General features: G+C 40.5%; 1 protein-coding gene across 1 annotated transcript; it reads left to right on the top strand.

The window, feature by feature from the left end:
• Nucleotides 1-3,185: 3,185 nt before the first annotated feature.
• LOC132893880 (E3 ubiquitin-protein ligase TRIM39-like) lies at nucleotides 3,186-16,958 on the top strand. Its single transcript, XM_060933082.1, has 8 exons — nucleotides 3,186-3,289; nucleotides 4,357-4,443; nucleotides 7,580-8,136; nucleotides 8,287-8,382; nucleotides 8,503-8,736; nucleotides 8,833-8,995; nucleotides 9,131-9,166; nucleotides 16,353-16,958. The coding sequence occupies exons 2-8, from the start codon at nucleotides 4,380-4,382 to the stop codon at nucleotides 16,898-16,900; spliced, it is 1,698 nt and encodes a 565-aa protein (XP_060789065.1). The 5' UTR covers nucleotides 3,186-3,289; nucleotides 4,357-4,379; the 3' UTR covers nucleotides 16,901-16,958.
• The last annotated feature ends 4,437 nt before the right edge of the window (nucleotides 16,959-21,395 follow it).

Genomic DNA, 21,395 nt, shown 5'->3' with positions numbered 1-21,395 from the left:
TTATTTAACTGATCGCTATCAGTATGTTGATGTAAATGGTGATTTTTCTAGATATACTGAGGTAAAGTTTGGTGTTCCGCAAGGTTCTGTCTTGGGTCCACTGATTTTTTTTCTTTATATAGCTTACCTTTGGGTGATATTATTTGTAAACATTACATTAGTTTCCACCGTTATGCTGATGAGACACAGTTGTATGTTTCTGCAAAACCAGATGAGAGACACCAGCTAAATAGACTTGAGGAATGTGTAAAGGACATTAGACTCTGGATGCTTATTAACTTCCTTCTGCTTAACTCTGACAAGACTGAAGTACTTGTATTAGGACCAGATGCAGGTAGAAGTAGGTTTTACACATCGATAACATTACCCAGATAGCTTTCTTTCATCTCAGAAATATTGCTAAGATAAAAAATTTAATGTCACTTCACGAAGCAGAAAAACTAGTTCATGCTTTTATTCCCTCCAGGTTGGATTACTGTAATGCCTTACTGTCTGGATGTTCCAATAAGTGCATAAACAAGCTCCAGTTAGTTCAAAATGCAGCAGCAAGAGTCCTTACTAGAACTAGAAAATATGACCACATCACCCCTGTCTTATCCACACTGCATTGGCTCCCAATCAAATTTCGTATTGATTATAAAATATTACTATTGACCTGTGTCTCGCTGGAGTCTCATCACATTGCTCCTGCGGAGGATGGCCCCATATGGACAGTTGAAAGTCACACTTGGAAGACGCTCTGGACACTTACAGTAATGCTTTTATGGCTGAGGACTACAGTTGACTTGCTAACTTTAGGTCTGCAGTTGTCATGAACAGTTTTGCACTGAAGTTTCCATCAATGAAGATTTATAACATCAACGAAACTGACTTCATGTTAAAACTGTTAATGTTGTCTGTTGTTGCCCAAATGAGGATGGGTTCCCTTTTGAGTCTGGTTCTTCTTGAGGTTTCTTCCTCATGTCGTCTGAGGGAGTTTTCCCTTGCCACCGTCACCACAGGCTTGCTCATCGGGGATAGATTAGGGATAAAATTAGCTCATGTTTAAAGTCATTCAAATTCTGTAAAGCTGCTTTGCGACAATGTTTATTGTTAAAAGCGCTATACAAATAAACTTGACTTGTCCTTCAAAAACTAAAGAGCTTCATTTTAAGTTTGTTCATAATATATATCCCTCAGGTGAACTCCTGATTCAACTTTGATCAAAATAATTGCACATTCTGTGACAATGAAATAGAAAGCATGGATAACTTATTTTTCTTCTGTCTGTATAACGATACCTTTTTGGTGTGACATGTATGATTGGTTTGAAACAAAAATCTCTTTTCTTACACAATTTATCAGAAATGAGGTTACATTTGGAATAATAATGGAGGATCAAGAGACTGAATTTCTCTTAAATATTTTAGTTATTCTGGACAAATGTTACATTCATAAATGTAAATATATTAAAACAAATCTTATTGATTTTTTTAGAGAACTATCATATTACAAATCATTAAAATGAATGAAAAATAAAACAGCAGAAATTACTGAATATTATTAATGTATTAAACTTGTTAGAAATGGCCCCTTAGTTGTGTGTTGTTGTTGTTTTGTTCAGTTAACATTGTGTGCTCTTTTTGCGCTTGCCATATATTATTGTACATTTCCTGCCTCAATTTAAAAAAAAAAAAAAAAATCAGTAAATAGTGGTGTATTTCATGTGACAGCGCCCCCTAGAGGAGACACACAACTTACATGAAATATAAAAGCTTCACACTGCGGAAGCGTCGAGGTCGAACTTCCGGTGTGGATTTGATCCAGAAGTGAAAATCAGCCCGAACAGAATCCTCACAAATCAGATCAAATATTTGTTTAAAGTCACAGGGTGCTATGATAGTACAATGTTTATTTCTCTGTAATGTTTCAGAAATCTCAGTGAAATAAAAATGAAGCAGAAAATTATTGCACATATCACCTTTAATTAAAGGATTTTAACAAAAACATCACAAATATTTAGGAATTACAAACATTTTTACACATTTTCTCCATTTTCGCAGGCTCAAAAGTAATTGGACAGACTGAAATGCTTATAAATATAAGGATTATTTTTAATACTTGGATCATTATCCAGGGGCAGCATGGTGGTGTAGTGGTTAGCACTGTCACCTCACAGCAAGAAGGTCCTGGGTTCGAGCCCAGTGGCTGCTGGAGGGGGTTTCTGTGTGGAGTTTGCATGTTCTCCCCATGTCTGTGTGGGTTTCCTCCGGGTGCTCCGGTTTCCCCCACAGTCCAAAGACAAGCAGGTTAGGTTAACTGGTGACTCTAAATTGACTGTAGGTGTGAGTGTGAATGGTTGTTTGTCTCTATGTATCAGCCCTGTGATGGCCTGGCGACTTGCCCAGGGTGTACCCCGCCTTTCACCCATAGTCAGCTGGGATAGGCTCCAGCTTGCCCGCGACCCTATAGGACAGGATAAGCGGTTACAGATAATGGATGGATGGATCATAATCCATCTGTACTGAAACTTTAAAGTGAAGATTCTCTTTGGGTTTTTATTTTCAAGTATAGATATAAAATAAGCTTTAAAAAAAAAACAGATACACAACTGACATAGTCACACATTTCATTCAATTGTATGATTGTGGAACTTCATTACAATTCAAATATTAATAAAGATCATTTACAGTTCACACTGATATTAAAATGATCAATAAAATTTGTTAAAAGCAGCTGCTGATGTCTGTGTGGATAAAACTGAACAAACATGAGTTTCTCCTTTCAACAAAAGTACAAACATTATTCTTGTTTTATTTAGAACTAAAAATGTTCCTTAAAAATACAGCATGACCAAAATAAGTGTTAATCAGGAATAAAATAATTGCAGCATGTGATCATGAATGAATGAAGTCTCGATGTGGGCCAAATGCTTCCATCTGCTGGGACAAAGGTGAAATGACGTGACCCACGATCTTCTCCGATAATCACGATAATCTGCAGGAGAAATAAACCACATTATTGTTATTTCATGTGCAGTTTGAATGACTATAAATCCACATGAGCAGAGGTGAAGTCAGGGAGGTGGAGACAAACTGCACTGTGATCATGTGAGGAACCGCCCCTTTATCAACCCCTACAAAGGGAACAAGGAAGGGACTAAAGAGAAAGTGAAAGCAGTTACAGCTCACATCGAGAAGAAACCGTTATTTTCACATTAATTTCTGAAATGAACTGCAGGATTTTCACCGACTCTGAAATATAAACACAGACAATTCTCACTCCCTGAAAAGAGGCGAGTAAAATAAAGGTATGTTCTTCAGTGAATGTTTTATAGTTCAGAGGTTTTGTCAGGGGCGGCACGGTGGTGTAGTGGTTAGCGCTGTCACCTCACAGCAAGAAGGTCCGGGTTCGAGCCTCGTGGCCGGCGAGGGCCTTTCTGTGCGGAGTTTGCATGTTCTCCCCGTGTCCGCGTGGGTTTCCTCCGGGTGCTCCGGTTTCCCCCACAGTCCAAAGACATGCAGGTTAGGTTAACTGGTGACTCTAAATTGACCGTAGGTGTGAATGTGAGTGTGAATGGTTGTCTGTGTCTATGTGTCAGTCCTGTGATGACCTGGCGACTTGTCCAGGGTGTACCCCGCCTTTCGCCCGTAGTCAGCTGGGATAGGCTCCAGCTTGCCTGTGACCCTGTAGAACAGGATAAAGCGGCTAGAGATAATGAGATGAGATGAGATGAGATGAGGTTTTGTCAGTGTGTGATTTATCAGGATAAACTGTACATGTTAACAATGTCAGACAGAGACAGAGTCTCTAACACACTGCTGAAACACTGACACTGAAATACAAGCTGATTATAAGTGTTTTTACTGAGTTTAGTTTAAAAACTGTCTTTAATGATCAGTGATCAACCGAGACAACAAAGCTGAAAAACAGGTTTAAAGGTTGCTGTGTTTTATTAACTGCTCAAAACTAAACTGATTCCAACATGAACACTGAAATACAATTATACTTTATACTCTGTGTGTGTGTGTGTGTGTGTGTGTGTGTGTGTGTGTGTGTGTGTGTGTGTGTGAGAAGTTCAGAGGTGATCACTGGGTGAAACATAAACACTTATAGAAACATATCAGTGAGTGAGAAACTGTGAATGATGCAGTTCCTGAGCTGAGAGCTGTGAGAATGATCAGTGAAATCCTGTGTTTATTACAATCTAATGAAGATGAGAATGTTTACGTGTGTTTTATATCACAGTCTAAATGCTTCCAGTGTCATTGCTGAGGTTTAACACTGCAGACAGGCCTGTGGAGTCAAACAGACTAATCAGTAACACCTCATACTGTTACATGTGTGAACTGAATGATGTGATTTCTGACTGAAAAGGTTCAAAACACAGGAGGAAGAAAATGGCTGAATCTTCATCACCAGCAAAAGACAGAAGGAGCAGCATGGAACAACCAGGTTCATCATGTAAGTTATACAGCTCATACATGATTGTTTATGTTTATTAATCAGTAATGCAGCAGTAAATTACTGTAGTAACAACTAATTCTCAGGGACTTGTACTGCATGATGGATGAGCTACATCATTTAATGAAGGACTATTATGAAATTTTGGCTGAAATGAAGGATTATAGAAATGATCTCAGTGAATGGTTTCATTGTTTTTCTGGTGACTTTGTGCCACTTTTCAGATCACACTTGTGTTATAATGCAGGAACATCTTAGAAAGCCAGTTATTGATGCTGTATATTGACATTGTGTAACTGTGGAGGATGTTTTAGAGTTTATTAGCTGAATATTTAATTACATAAAGATAATTTAATAATTAGATCCATAGTTAAACGTGTCAGAAAATAAACTGTCCTGGAGGAGGATTGTAACGCGAGACAAATCGTGGTCAGGAAACGGGCAACAGTCCAAGAACCAGGAATCAGAAAAACACAGGCGATATAAACACAAGGGCGGAACGGGGGAAAGCGGAAGGCAGAAAGGGTCAGACACAGGACTACACTCAGAATAATAGCGCTCAGTAGTCTGACGGAATGCAGAGGCGATACTGTGAGAGGAACAAAACAAGCAAAGGGGCATCAATACAAACGGAGACCGAAAGGAACAGGTGATGGTGATTAGAACTCGGGGGAGCCGCTCCGAGGAAGTGGCTCCGGATTGGCTGACGGAGAGCACGTGGTAGTGACTGGTGTGAGGGGGATTGTGGGAAGTGGAGTCCTGAGTGTTGGGTGAACCCGGAAGCGTGACACTTTCACAGTAAAGAGAAAAGATCGCTGTGATTAAATCTCATGTTTGCCAGTAATTTAGGCACAACTGAATATATATGAAACTAAATTAAAGTATATGATTGTGGAATGTAATTGTTAATCAGAATCGGCACAAATAATCAGGATAAAATGGCTGTGATCAGGCTGCAATTTAATGGAACCTTACAACATTTTTAAAGCTAAACATGTATAATGTAAAACCAGGGGCGGTTCTAGCCATTTTGGGGCCCTAGGCGAAATACAGACATGGGGCCCTCAAAAGTCAGTTTTGAAACACACATACAGAATAATGGTCATCCTTACTTGGCACATGCCATATCTCCTTGCTGTAAATTCAGAAAAAAAGATAGCAAACTGCCACTAACAACGTGCCCCAAATAAGCTCCACAGTGAAACAGGTTTGAGATTACTCCAGCATTTGCCAAAATTCTGACAGTGTTTTTGCTCAGATCAAACCAGAAAGAGAGAGAGCGACAAGGCAAACAGAAGAAGAGACAGTAGAGAGAGAGAGAGAGAGAGAGAGAGAGAGAGAGCCAATTTTAAGAGTCATTCTCCATATTTTAATAAAACAAGGATATCTGAAATCCAATTATTATTTTTACTCCACAGATACATATTACCAGATATAAAATTATCTTATCAAAAGTAGAACACAAATGGATCCATATTACCAGATACACATTACCAGAGATACAAAATGATCTTACTGTTATCAGAACTACAACACAAATGGATATTACTCTATCGAAACCTCTACATTTCAATGGGATAAGACTGATGGCAAGATAAATGTACGAGAGAGAGAAAGAGAGAGTTTGTGTGTGTGAGAGAGAGAGAGAGAGTGAGTGAGTGAGAGAGAGAGCCATTTAGTGACAGGCAATACAGTGGTTGAGAGACAGATACAGAGGGATTGTGAGTTTGTAAAGGATGCAGCCAGTACATTATTGAAATGTCCTTAATCTTCAAAATTCCATTGTTCATGTATTCCATCACCATTCCATAATGGGGTGTAGGTGTGTGTGTGTGTGAGAGAGAGAGAGAGAGAGGGGGGGGGGTAGAGAAAGAGAGAGGTATGAGTTTTTAAAGGTTGCAGCCAGTACATTACTGAAAAGTCCTTAATCTCCAAATTTCCATTGTTCATCATTATCATATGAGAAAGAAAGTCCTACTTGTTTTTGGGAAAATCTACTCCTCATATTTGTACTGGACCTTTTTGGACAATTGAACACCTCTCTGAATCTGGTAACGTTGCTGGCCACAGTGCCGGATCATCGCTTAATATGACATTGTCTCCACTTTAGTTAGTTTCAGAAGTGCAGCTGCATTCTTTTTGCCCTTTTTTTCGTTTAGCGCAACCACTCTCATAACTGCGCTTCATCTTGTTTACAGTTCCCTCTGCTTTGGTTTGAATTTCCGTCGCGCACCTGTCTACGTCGTCAGATCATGGACTAGTCCAATGTAAAACAACCAGGGCGTGTGTGTGTGTGTGTGTGTGCTGGGACAAATACAATATACACATGAATTCAATATCCTGATGCTATTTTGGTGTGTTTTTCCATTTATATCGTTGACTCCTTAATATCAGAGACAAATTAAGATTACATATATATCGTTTGGTATTTACCGTGATGGGGCTGACTGTTAGGGGCCACCAAATTTTGGGGGCCCTAGGCAATCGCCTTGGTTTGCCTAATGGTAAGTCCGCCCCTGTGTAAAACAAAGTATGATAAAAAAAAGATGAATATACAGTGAGGTACAAAAGTCTGAGACCACATTAAAAATCTTGGAATCTGGACATGAACAAAGTTTGAATTTTTGCACATGTTCCACATTTAAAGTCACTACAGAATGAAAAAAGTGTGACTTTGTGAAAGAAAAGTGTTTTATTGTTGGAGTGTTGCACCGATACTGTATAAGAGGAATAAAGCACAAGCATGAACAGTTTTATGTAAAAATAATCAGCTCTGGGGTGATGACAACTTTGTCATTATTATTAATGCAGGAGCTTCTGGGTTTTATTTCTGATGTAAGATCTACAGTACACTTGTAAATACCTTTAACTGTAAATTCATGAAAGTATTCCATAAAAATATTTTTACACAAACATTAAATGACGCCCCAACAAGTGCCTTTAGACTTCAATTGTAAGGGAGTTTAGAATAAAAACCTTTCATATCAGTCCAGAAAAACATGTAGAAACTGTGGTGTATGATTTTCACACCTACACTACAGATGCAGTGGACTGTATACAGACAAGGTTGAAACAAATTCCAGTATTTCTACACTATTTATAAACAATGTGTAACATTATTTTATATCAACCCTAGTTTATGGTGACTCCAGCAGTCTCCTGTCTGAAGAGCAGCTGCTGTGTTCGATCTGTCTGGATGTGTTCACTGATCCAGTCACCACTCCATGTGGACACAACTTCTGTAAGAGCTGCCTTACACAGTGCTGGGAGAAGAGTCAACACTGCCACTGTCCATTATGTAAAGAGAAATTCACCAAGAAACCTGAACTGAAGATTAATACAACACTGAGAGAGGTTGTAGATCTCTTCAAGAAGAAACGTGGTCCTGACAAACCTGAGGTTCTTTGTGATGCCTGCACTGGAAAGAAGCTGAAGGCCCTGAAATCCTGTCTGGATTGTGGACTGACTTTCTGTAAAACTCATTTAGAGCCTCATAATCATGTTTCCAAACTTAAGAAACACAAACTAATAAACCCTGTGGAGAACCTGGAGGACTACATATGCCAGAAACATGAGAGACCGCTGGAGCTGTTCTGTAGAGATGATCAGACGCGTGTGTGTCAGTTCTGCACTGAAGGAGACCACAAGAATCACAACACTGTTCCTATAGAGGAGGAGAGCGGAGAGAGGAAGGTGAGAAACGTTCATTAACATCAACTTTAGACATTATTATGTGGTAGATCAGATTGGAAATTTGAGATCAAGTTCCAGGAAAAAAGTATTAAAAATATCAATTATCAAATATTAAAAATATCTATTATTTATCTTCTGCTCTGTCATCAGACTCAGCTGGGGAAAACACAGACAGATGTGCAGCAGATGATTGAGGATCGACTGAAAAAGATACAAGAGATCAAACACTCAGTCGAGCTCAGCAAAGTGTGTGGAAAATAGTTTATGTATTGTTTGCTTTAATCTGTAGAAATTAACAATCCGCAATAAATATTAGTTCATTATTCAGTGTGATGTAAAGAGAGTGAAAATGTGTTGCTCCTTTAGAGAAGCACAGAGAAAGAGAAAGCAGACAGTGTTGAAGTCTTCACTGCTCTGATTCGCTCCATTGAGAGAAGTCAGGCTGAGCTGCTTGAGGCGATGGAGGAGAAGCAGAAAGCAGCAGAGAGGCAGGCTGAAGGACTCATTAAAGCGCTGGAGCAGGAAATCACTGTGCTAAAGAGGAGAGACACTGAGCTGGAGCAGCTCTCACACACTGAGGAGCATCTCCACCTCCTACAGGTCAGTGTTCCTCTCTCTGCTCACTGGCAATGCAGAACATCACAGAACAACACTCACCATGCTGAGGGATTTCTCCTCTCTCCTGCTCTACTGTAGATTTACTCCTCCATGTGCAGCCCTCCACACACCAAGAACTGGACTGAGATCAGTATTAACACTGATCTGAGTGGGGACACTGTGAGGACAGCTCTGTCTCAGCTTCAGCAGACTCTGAATGAGAAACTCACTAAAACACTCAATGACAAGTTAAAGGAAGCAGGTGAGAAACTTTTATATGATGTGTTTTCTTGGCACAAGTCTATAATAATATTTGTTCATTTTTAGCTTTATTTGATTCAAATCCTGCAATAAAACCATCTGAAATCTAATGAAAGTGATGTTTTGTTGTAATTAGTTTCCACAGAACTGAAGAGGATTCAGCAGTATGCAGGTAAAGTGAGGTTTCTGTTTCCTCTCATATTAAAATGTACAGATCGTCATTACACCACTGCATCATCAGACTTATTTTCATCTGTAGATCTCTCCAGCTAAAAGGACATCTTAAAGTGTCTCATTATCCTCCTCACTACACTGTAAAAACAAAAAATGTTGAGAAAACTCAAATTATCAAGGCAACATGATGCAATAGATTTTTGAACTGTCTCAACTTTTGACTACTGTCGTTGACTTTTACTAGTTTTCAAGTTTAGACGAGTTCTGCAGACTTTAATTTTCTTGTTCACATAATTTTGATAATCTTGCGAGGCTAACCATGAAATTCTTGCTTCAATAACATGGATTTCTATCTTCAACAAATACAGAAATTCCTGCTGAATAAACAAGTCTTGATTCAGTGAGATAGAAATGTTGCTTTATAAATCGATAAAAACGCATGCTGCTGTAATAAATTAATATTTAAACAAAATGAAAAGCACAAAGCATTAAGTTCACTGACACTATGTTTATTCCTCTTGGTAAACATCGTGGTGAACAGGACATGCATACATAAAATAACTGCCTGTCCAAGTGTATCTTTAGAGATGAAAGTGGAACAAAGAAAAAAATCCTGAACTTTTGAAAGTCAAACTAAGATTGGGGGGCAACGTCCCCTGAAAATATTTTAATAACATCACACGCAAAACCCTGCATTCTAGTGCATTTTAGTACTTATTTTCACTAAAACAAATTATAACTTTTAAGCCTTGTCCTTTCATGTGCATTAATGATTAACGTCAAAAATATCAAATTTAATTCCCCTAGTTAATGAGTAATTTTCAGGAGTGCATTTAGAAAACGCGGTGATTTTCCTGCTACACAGTTCATTACTTTGAAAAATATCAGACAGCTGAAGGTAAACTCAGCAAAATCCCAAAACAGTACTGTTAAAAAATAAAGGTCTGTTAGAGTTTCTAAAGCTTTCAGGTTTCAATGTTGGGGACGTTAATAAATGAGGCTCAATCTTTTAGTCGAGTTGTGCGTTTGCAGAAGCTAAAGTGAACTAAACATTCCCAATTCATATTTATGCGAGTTGAAGCCAATTGTTTACATTAGTTCGTATTGTCTGTAAATTTAAAACACACCAATGAATACCAAATTTCTCATAAATCGGGGCGTAGTGTGTGTGTCACACACTGACTGGCAACCTGAGTACATTATGTAACAAAAAATAAATTACCATTGCTAGTTTTAGGCAGCTTAGAAACCGGCTCTTCCATTATTGCTGTTTCTTCCACGTTTTCTTGATGTTGTGTTCTAGAAACGACACTACAACTTAGCTTCGAAACCACAAAATGCAACTTTGATGGAAAAAAATATAGATATAATAAATTGCTTACCTCTCTTCACGTCGAAAGAAGGAGGAAAGTTTTGCTTGTTTTGACATGGCGAATTATTAACACAAGAGGAAATACTCATAATTCGCAACTAAAAAGACTGCAGCTACACTGGCAGCGTGAACATGCTTTCTAGTGCGATTGTGTTGCGCTTGCGCAGAACGGTGTCAGTCCTGCGCGCGTGCCGTTAACAAAGAACACCTGTCTTTAATCAATGAACTGTGTTTGGGCTATTTAAGGACTGCGCCCATGCAAGGACGATGCCAAGTATTACACCGCGTCTAGGAATGCAAAAAATCCGAAAAATTAATTTGTCCATTGGGAAAACCGGAGATTTTCAAGAGTTTTGTCAAATATCTGGATTTCCGGGTATTTCTGGAAGACTTTCATCCCTGTATCTTGAAGTTGTAAATGAGCTCTAATCACAGTGAACTAGACAAGTTTAAAATTGCACATACATTGAAATTTTAGGAACAAACTTGAACAGGCAAAACACTGGTTATGTGCCTCTTACAAATCTTGTAAAATGATTGTGACAAACACATCCAAAAACGTCTTGAATTTGGATTATGTCGCACAAGACGTGCATTTTTCAAATGCGTTTAAAAGGTCTTTGAATCAAAGAATTTAAGAATAAAAACAAAATTATAAAGCTCCACCGCCTCTTGTTAACTGACATCCAACAATACCAAAAATGTATATTTCACAGGCAAACTGGAGTTGCATGCTTAAAATGACTGCACATGCAAGATAGTGCATACACCCAAGTTTTACTTGAGCACCAACAACAAACATGAACAGTGGAAACACGGTATATGCACCTCTTGTGAACTGGCAGCTGACATCTCCAAAAGTTTCATGAATCTTTGTTTCAGAGGCAGAGATCTGCATGCTTAAAAGGACTAGCTCACAGCAATAGCTTTGTTTTGAGACCCCTTATGCGTTGTGAGCATCGAGAGCCAAGCTCAATAAAAGATAGTCTGAAGTGCTTCAAAGGTATACCTCATCTCCTTTGGATAATCAATGTTCATGGCATACAGAAGGCCAAAGAGGGATGCAAAGGCAGTACTGAGGTCTGGTATGTCATGGAGCACAATGGCCCCTTCCAACACAATAGCCATGTCTCGCACATTTGGTGAAATGGCAGCATCATTGTCTTCGAGGACAGTGAGGATGGCAACAGACACACCTCTGAGCACTCGTTCTTCAGGGTCAGTGTCCTGAAGAGAAGGAACAAACATGATTGAGTGTTAAAGAAAACGGAAAGACAAAATGCATTTCTTCTTATTCCAACCTAAATTTTAGTAACATGCTACTGACCCTTGCCATTCAGCTTGTGGAAGTTTAAAAAAAGCACATTGAATTACCTGTGTAGGAAATGTGCGATAGAAATAAACTTGCTATTACCCACCGAACACTTCAAGAAGAATGTAGCGATGTCATCCCAAACAAAAATAGGCAGGCCCCTCAGTGCTGCTGTCTTTCAGTGAGACACAATGTCCGATGTCTAACAGTACCCAGTGGAAAATACACAAGCATATCAATTAGTATAGTGCCAAAGTGAATTTATACAAAACGCAAAAAGAAAGAGGGAAAGAAATTCCACTGCAATCCTGCATTAATTTGTACTTTTACAAATCAGAAATACTGTGATCATTTTCTGTTTCAATTCAGAACACCAAAGCAATGACTGGTACCAGGTTCTGGGTCAAGGCCCTTCTTTGACTTTTTGTACATCTCATTACCCTTACGCAATTTCAGTTCAACATCATATAAGAACTCAGGGATTGGGAACAGAGAGGGCCGCTCAGCAACATGCCTTAAATTGCTCTGGATAGAGTCTGAGCTAGACCTGAAATGCTCAGAGTGAACACTGGCTGTATCAAGAGCGGAGACTGAACCAATCGAATGGTCACTGGATTGGTTAAGTAGAAATGAATTACAGTCCCACATAATATGCAGGACTGCACGCTCAGCTGGTAATTCAGACATTGTCAAGTTGCATAATGCATTGCCAACATCTGGATCCTCAAACTGGAGTGAGAAATCACCTTCAAGTCCAAGTCTCTCTTTCAGTCCATCAATCAGTTCACTGACAGATTCTGCTACAGCAAGCTGTATTCGTCTGGCTTCTTTGGAGAAGACAACCACCCGAAATAACAAAGTCTGAAAATAAGAGCAAAATAAAGAGCGGGAAATCGTCAGACTTGGTTCAAAAACATTTGACAAAATAAAGCCAAAGTCTTAGGTGATCACAGCCCAGAGTGACGTCTTCAAACTGCTTTCTTAATCTGAGCAGCAGCCAAAGTATTAATTTTATAATAAAAGGAAAAGAACCTTGACATCTCAGTGAAGCTAGTATAAGAAAATGTTTAATACTTTAACTTGATAATTTCAATCAGTTTTCAAAAGAATAAATTAGTTTAATCTCAAATAATCAAGCAATTGGGGCGGCACGGTGGTGTAGTGGTTAGTGCTGTCGCCTCACAGCAAGAAGGTCCGGGTTCGAGCCCCGGGGCCAGCGAGGGCCTTTCTGTGTGGAGTTTGCATGTTCTCCCCGTGTCCGCGTGGGTTTCCTCCGGGTGCTCCGGTTTCCCCCACAGTCCAAAGACATGCAGGTTAGGTTAACTGGGGACTCTAAATTGACCGTAGGTGTGAATGTGAGTGTGAATGGTTGTCTGTGTCTATGTGTCAGCCCTGTGATGACCTGGCGACTTGTCCAGGGTGTACCCCGCCTTTCGCCTGTAGTCAGCTGGGATAGGCTCCAGCTTGCCTGCGACCCTGTAGAAGGATAAAGCGGCTAGAGATAATGAGATGAGATAATCAAGCAATTGCAGATACATGTACATGTATGAAAATATAGATGTTCGTGTTTTATAACTGATATGGTTCAGCATGAACTGAGAATGAAACATTTTCCCCCCACATGCATGGACAGTTAAATGGCTTAAATAAGACAGAATGTTCTGAGTAACTTAAATGGATTTCAATTTAAGCACAATTTTGAACAATGAAAATCCTACAAAATCTTAAAACTTGGACTATTTTTCCTCACATTTCACACATGAAAAGGTTAAATAAGATCTTTGTTGAATCGACCCTTTAGTGTAAACAGCTGGCACAAGGAAACATTCCATTCTGAGTTGCTTTAATGGAGATACGATCGATACTTTAGATCGATGCTTTTGATTGATACTTTAGATCGATCCGCCCACCGCTAGCGTTTACATTCCTGCCGCAGCGTCGTTTCGGAAGGCACTGGGAAGACTGTGCTCTTCTCCTGGGCCCAAGTCTAACCAACTTCAAAGCCCCTTCACTTTAATCAGCGAGTTTCCCGCATGGTGCTATACACTGGCTTGGATCTGCAGAATTGTAACATTTCTGACTGACAAATCGCCCTGCGTTTGCGTTCACTGCGCGGCTACTGCTAACTGCAGAACCAGGTCACCCCCTCCCCCTCCTCCCAGTGCTCATGTGCATCATTTCCTCCTCAAACAAAACTACACCATAATTCAATTACAACGCATTATAAACACACGCAGTGCGTTCCAACATATTAAAGTTAGCATAAAGTCGTGTTTGTTAGGGTGACCAGACGTCCCGGTTTTACCGGGACAATCCCGATTTGGGGTTGTGTGTCCCGAGTCCCGACAAAAGTCTGTCGGGACTCGGATATGTCCCGGTTTTCGCCACTCGCGACGTTTGCGACTGAGCAGCGTGGGAATCATTAGCGGAGAAATGTCTGCATTTACTATTTTGATGAATTGACAGGAATCGCAAACTTTCCTGGTTACTGCCCCCTGGCCCTGTGGCATGGGTGTTTATTTAGCCACATTATTCCAGACAATAGAACGTGTTGCCAAGCAACAATAAAATAAACATTAACTGGCGCGAATGTTCTTTGTCTAGCAGCTAGCAGCAGTAATGCCGCAGCAATTATGCCGAAAAGAAAATGTACCTTTTCCAAAGGTTTACAGGGCACCTACCCCTTCCTCCGAGAGGTGCAGAACAATGCGCACGAAGCCTACTGCACACACTAAGTGTTTTGTTCTTGTACTGAGTTTGGTAGCCTATGTTGCAAATGCTGTGCGCTCCTGTGGGGGCTTTCCTCGGGCTGTCGCCCCTCTCCTCCTTTACTGCTGTTTTGTTTGAGTGTATATTTACGGAAGCCGCGAGAGGCCCTTCATATAATGTTTTTTTATTCACCTTGTTATCCCGACATAACGACATAATTAATTCAGGATCTTGAGAAAACAACACAACTAATTCGAGATCTCTCGAAAACAAAACTGTTATTTCGAGATCTCGAGAAAACAAAATTATTTCATGATCTCAGCTGGATCACTGTATCTCCGTCGGCAGAGACGAAGCCGGGACAGTCTTCTGCGGAGGTGCTGCGGACTAATTTTGAAATTATCCCTTATTAAAAGACTTAATGCAATCTCTCCCTGTGTCAACCCCTGATCAAAATATTGCCTTATTAGGTGATCGATTATTCCAGACATTCTAATGACCAAAGTTGCGTCTATACAGAATGAGAAATAGCCCCAAAGTCAGCATATCACAAGTCTCTTGGCGCACCTGAATGAACCATTTCTCAGCTGTTTACTTGAGATCACGGAATAATTGTTTTGTTTTCTCGAAATCTCAAATTAGTTGTGTTGTTTTCTCGAGATCCTGAATTAATTATGTCGTTATCTCGGGATAACAAGGTGAATAAAAAAAAAAGGATTATATGAAGGGCCTCTCTCGGCTTCCGTAGCATATATTCTCAAATCACTTCTCTTTTTTGTTTCTGTTTAACATACCATTCTGACAGTTTATTGCTGTGTTGAACAGCTTGTTGCACCTTCCATTAAAGTGTTCACTTTTGTACACATCTTCTTGCTTTAATCTTTCAGTTGTGGGGAATGGTTAGTAAGGTTGATTCTGACCGAGGCTATGTTGAGGTCACATATCTACTTTTGAAGTTCATGCTATAGTGCATACAATTTTAGAGATATAGCCTACATGTGCATATGCATTCTTCTTGGTGTTCTCACAAACAGGTGAAATAAATCAGTTTAAATTTGGCCTATGGACATAGCCTGGCCTATTCTCAGCCATTACAAAATCTGCTGTCTGACCATAATTTAACTGATCTGTATACCACTATGCTACTAGATAACAAAATGCCTGTTTGTGTTATTTCATGTGAGATGTTGATAAATGTGAGCTTCAACAAAATGATAAGAGCACCTCTCTGAGTGTCACAGTTACGTAAAAAAAAAGGTGCGCGTGCACGAGCATGGTCGCGCGCAAAAGTGTCCCGGTTTCAGACTCGGGAAATCTGGCCACCCGAGTGTTTGTGCAAGAATTCTTTTGAGGGTCGTTAAGCTTGGAGCGCCGTCTGTAGCCTCGCTAACAATGTTAGCTTTGGTGGTCGGACAAAATGAACCCATATTTCGTTTGAAACAGTAAACTGCGCTTCACTGTTAAAATCCCGAGTCTAGTAAAACAACACTTACCTGCTTAGCCAAACGTAAACGGTGGCAGCGTTTTAAGAAACTCGCATCCACGGTGTCCCACAAGTTGAGTCGGAGTTCAAAATGTCCGACCAGCAAGTGACTCCCACAGCTCATGTGGCCACTACGGAGTTTCCATCAAGGGGCTAAACGGAACCTCTCTCTGCTCAGAAACCGGTGTTTACCTGTTATTAAAATGCGTGTTAAGATATGTAAACGCTACAAATGATCCTCACTACTGGATGATGATTTAATCTTTTTTACCTGCATACTCATATCACACACTGTGTGTTTCTCTCAGTGGATGTGACTCTGGATCCTGATACAGCTCATCCCGCTCTCATTCTGTCTGCTGATGGAAAACAAGTGACACATGGAGACAAACGACAGAATCTCCCTGATACACCACAGAGGTTTAATCAGTGTGTCTGTGTTCTGGGAAAGCAGAGTTTCTCCTCAGGGAGATTTTATTATGAGGTGCAGGTCAGAGGGAAAACTGAGTGGGATTTAGGAGTTGTGAGAGAGAACATTAACAGGAAGGGGAAGATTACAGCGACTCCTCAGAATGGATTCTGGACTGTGGTACTGAGGAATGAGAATCAGTATCAGGCTTTTGCTGGTCCCCCTGTCCCCCTCACACTGAGAGAGAAGCTGGAGACGGTGGGGGTGTTTGTGGATTATGAGGAGGGTCTGGTCTCCTTTTATGATGTGAAGTCCAGATCTCATATCTACTCTTTCACTGGTCAGTCTTTCACTGAGAAACTCTATCCATTCTTCAGTCCTTGTTTAAATGAAGGAGGTAAAAATTCAGCCCCACTGATCATCTCTCCTGTACTAAAGACTGAATGAATTTTCACCTCATTAATTTAATCCTCTATTAAATAGTGAGAATAAACTAATATTTTACTTTTTCTGGTTAATTTTAGTAATACATATTTCCCTGTAAAATGCTGTACAGTTTATTTTAATACCTGGGTTTAGTTTTTTTGCAGAAACAAATAATTTTACTCCTCCTGTCTGTTGTTACGCATTTTGATTGTGGAACTTTGTCATTACAAATCAAATATTAATAAAGATTATTTACAGTTCACACAGAGTTTTACTGCAGAATTTAATCTGATTAGTAAAATGGATGAATCTTTCGATTACGTTCATTATGTCTTATATTAAATATAGTTAGTTTTTTTTTTTTTTTTTCTTTTTTATCAGACATCTAATTTTTGGGTTTGTTTACCTGACATGTTTCGACGTACAACTTCCGTCTTCCTCAGAGTGTCACCGGATGTTAATTGGTGACGCATCTTTTATCAGCTGCTGTTTCTGAAGGCGTGGCCTTCCTGTCTGGTTTGAAATCACAGAAGATAACAAACATCAGCGCTGGATCAGGGAGGCCATGGAGATCCGTAAGCGAAGCCCGAGGACCATCAACCGGGATGAGGGAGCATACATGCTCTCCCACACCTGGAGTGCCATCTTGCAGGGGACAAACAGACAGTAGAAGGCGTGACCGACCTGTCAAACCAGACAGGAAGGCCACGCCTTCAGAAACAGCAGCTGATAAAAGATGCGTCACCAATTAACATCCGGTGACACTCTGAGGAAGACGGAAGTTGTACGTCGAAACATGTCAGGTAAACAAACCCAAAAATTAGATGTCTGATAAAAAAGAAAAAAAAAAAAAACTAACTATAAAATGGATGAAGTTCAGCTGCTGATGTCTGTGTAAATAAAACCAAACAAAACTGTTTCTCTTTCAAACCTCAAACATAAACTTGTATTTTATTTCGAAATAAAAGCGTCAGGGTTTTTCTGTTCTTCCAAATAGGAATGAATGAATAAATGAATCCTCAGTCTGCACTAAATCCTTCCATCTACTGGTACAAACGTGAAATAATGCGGTCCATTTGGGTTGAAAATATTAATTTAAAACAAATATGAGATGTTAAATGTAGGATGGCAGAGGGGATTCTCATTAATATTCATGACATAACGCTACCTGATTGGTCAGTGACACGTTCCGGCTCTGACGTTTCATGCTGCTGCATGTGACAGTGTTGTGACTGCAGTGAAAAGTCATCCTGAGGAGATTACACTGACTAGTTTACCTGATTCCCTGATTCCTCTATCAGAGTCATTGTCACTTCTTTCCTCATGAGCTTCACTGTGTTTTGACTAAGAAGGTGACAGGCTGCTCGTTCAGGATTTTGATCTTTTTATTAGGTCATGTTTTTGATTGATGCATATTTAAATACTTATTTAAATAAAAACTTAACTTCCAGTCAGGTCCATAAGTATTTGGACAGTGACAATTTTTTGCTATTTTTCCTCTGTACACCACCACAATGGATTTGAAAAGAATCTGAAGAAATCTATGTACGCAAGAAACAAGGCTGAAAACTGACATTGGATGCCTGTGATCTTCAGGCCCTCAGGCGACACTGCATTAAAAGCAGACACCTGTCTGCGGTGGAAATCACTGTATGGGCTCAGGAACACTTCAGAAAACTATCGTCTGTGAAAACAGGGAAATACTGTATCCACAAATGCAAGTTAAAACCAGATATAAACAATATCCAGAAACACCACCACCTTCTCTGGACCCGAGCTCTTTTACAATGGACTGAGGCGAAGTGGAAAATTGTCCTGAGGACTGACAGATCAAAAGTAGAAATTCTTTTTAGAAATCATGGACACCACGTCCTCCAGGCTAAAGAGGAGAGGGAGCATCCGGCTTGTTATCAGTGCACAGTTCAAAACCCAGCGTCTGTGATGGTATGAGGGTCATTAGTGCACAGGACATGGGTAGCTTGTACATCTGGGAAGGCATCATTAATGCTGAATGATATTTACACGTTTCAGAGCAAGATGCTGCCATCCAGACAAAATCTTTTTCACACTGTAAAACATTTCAAATAGGTTTAACTTGGAAATGCAAGTTAACTCAATTTGATGATTACCTTTGTTTCAACTCAGAAAAAGTCTCAATTAGTCAAGACAACTAAGTAATTCAAGTCTAACCTTTGAAAACTTGCACAGATTAGTTCAAATTAAAACACTTTTCAGAGCTCAGGGAGTTAAAGAGAAAAAGTAAGTGGACATAACTAAACAAGGCTGAAACGTTTTACAGTGCAGAAAAGGCCTTCCTTCTTTCAGCAAGACAATGCCAAACCACTTTCTGCACATATTAAAACTGCATGGCTCCACAGTAAAAAAAAGTACGGGTGCTAAACTGGCTTGCCTACAGTCTAGTGCCATTTAAAACATTTGGTGCATTATGAAGCGCAAAATATGACAAAGGAGACCCCAAACTGTTGAGCATTTCTCTTTCAATACTACAGCAGTTGGTCTCCTCAGTTCCCAAACATTTACAGAGTGTTGTTAAAAGGGATACAACACAGTGATAAACATGTCCCTGTCCCAACTTTTTTGAAACATGTTGCTGACATCAAATTCAAAAGGAGCATCCATCCATCCATCCATTATCTGTAGCTGCTTATCCTGTCCTACAGGGTTGCAGGCAAGCTGGAGCCTATCCCAGCTGACTATGGGCAAGAGGCGGGGTACACCCTGGACAAGTCGCCAGGTCATCGCAGGGCTAACACATAGACACAGACAACCATTCACACTCACATTCACACCTATGGTCAATTTAGAGCCACCAATTAGCCTAACCTGCATGCCTTTGGACTGTGGGGGAAACCGGAGCACCCGGGGGAAACCGGAGCACCCGGAGGAAACCCACACAGACACGGGGAGAACATGGAAACTCCACACAGAAAGGACCTCGTTGGCCGCTAGGCTCGAACCCAGGACCTTCTTGCTGTGAGGCGACAGTGCTAACCACTACACCACCGTGCCACCCCAAAAGGAGCATAATGTTTCAAATAAACAGTGGATACTCTGAAGAATCTAAAATATAAAACATATTTTGTTTTGGACGGCACGGTGGTGTAGTGGTTAGCACTGTCGCTTCACAGCAAGAAGGTTCTGGGTTTGAGCCCAATGGCCAACAGGGGCCTTTCTGTGTGGAGTTTGCATGTTCTCTGCATGGAAGTCCTCCAGGTGCAGGTTAGACATTGGTTAGACATGCAGGTTAGGCTAATTGGAGGTTCTAAATTGACCACAGGAGTGAATGTGAGTGTGAATGGTTGTGAAGCTGCAACAGGCCTCGCAAGCTGGCGGTAGATTAAAGGGCATATACTGAACCAATTTCGTGTTTTTTTATATGAAAAGTACACACTCATCCAGAAGGGTAATTTTGCACAAGGCCCTCTGTCTACGTCAGAAAAAAATAAAATAACAATGTGTCTGAAAAAATCCCAAGGGAGTCTGGAGCTGGATTCGTGACATCACCTGCGGAAGCGCCAGCAGGCTGCGCGAGCTTTGCACGGTTTCAGTGCACAGCCTGTGTAGACCAAGCGCTCCCATTTCTCTCTCATTGTCCTGTCTTTTGGAAAACGATGAGTACTAATCCTGTCAAGATTGGTGTTGCTTCACCCTCCTACGATACATCTGTTAACCATTTTAATAATTATGCGATAACGTTGAAGAAATTTGCAGAAAACCACCAGGTCGTTTTCTCATGAACAAACCAGCGCTGACGTAGGATTCAGAGGGAGGCATCCCACAGATGACGTCACGAAAATCAATGTCTCATCTCATCTCATTATCTCTAGCCGCTTTATCCTGTTCTACAGGGTCACATGCAAGCTGGAGCCTATCCCAGCTGACTACGGGCGAAAGGCGGGGTACACCCTGGACAAGTCGCCAGGTCATCACAGGGCTGACACATAGACAAAGACAACCATTCACATTCACACCTACGGTCCATTTAGAGTCACCAGTTAACCTAACCTGCATGTCTTTGGACTGTGGGGGAAACCGGAGCACCCAGAGGAAACCCACGCGGACATGGGGAGAACATGCAAACTCCGCACAGAAAGGCCCTCGCCGGCCATGGGGCTCGAACCCGGACCTTCTTGCTGTGAGGCGACAGCGCTAACCACTACACCACCGTGCCGCCCTGAAGTGGAGACTTTCAGCTTTAAAGTGCATATCACAGGTAAATTCAGGAGCAAGATCAATGTAATTCTCCTATTTTATATTAAACTTTGGTCAAATATCTGTCACATTCTGCATTCTCTGCAAGTTTTTTACCTTCTGCAATACCAGAAAAATTCAGTTGAAATCAAACCATTTGAGGCGAATTGGTCCGCCTCTGAAAAAACTTGCCATTTGGATTTCCCGGCAAACATTAATTTTCGTGACATCACGTGCAGGACGCATCCCTCTGAATCCTACGTCAGCGCTGGTTTGTTTATGAGAAAACGACCTGGTCATTTTC

The sequence above is a fragment of the Neoarius graeffei genome, chromosome 1 (assembly GCF_027579695.1).
Source record: "Neoarius graeffei isolate fNeoGra1 chromosome 1, fNeoGra1.pri, whole genome shotgun sequence".
Lineage (NCBI taxonomy): Eukaryota > Metazoa > Chordata > Actinopteri > Siluriformes > Ariidae > Neoarius > Neoarius graeffei.
Note: the sequence above shows the minus strand (reverse complement) of the source record. Positions and strands in the feature narration are given on the sequence as shown.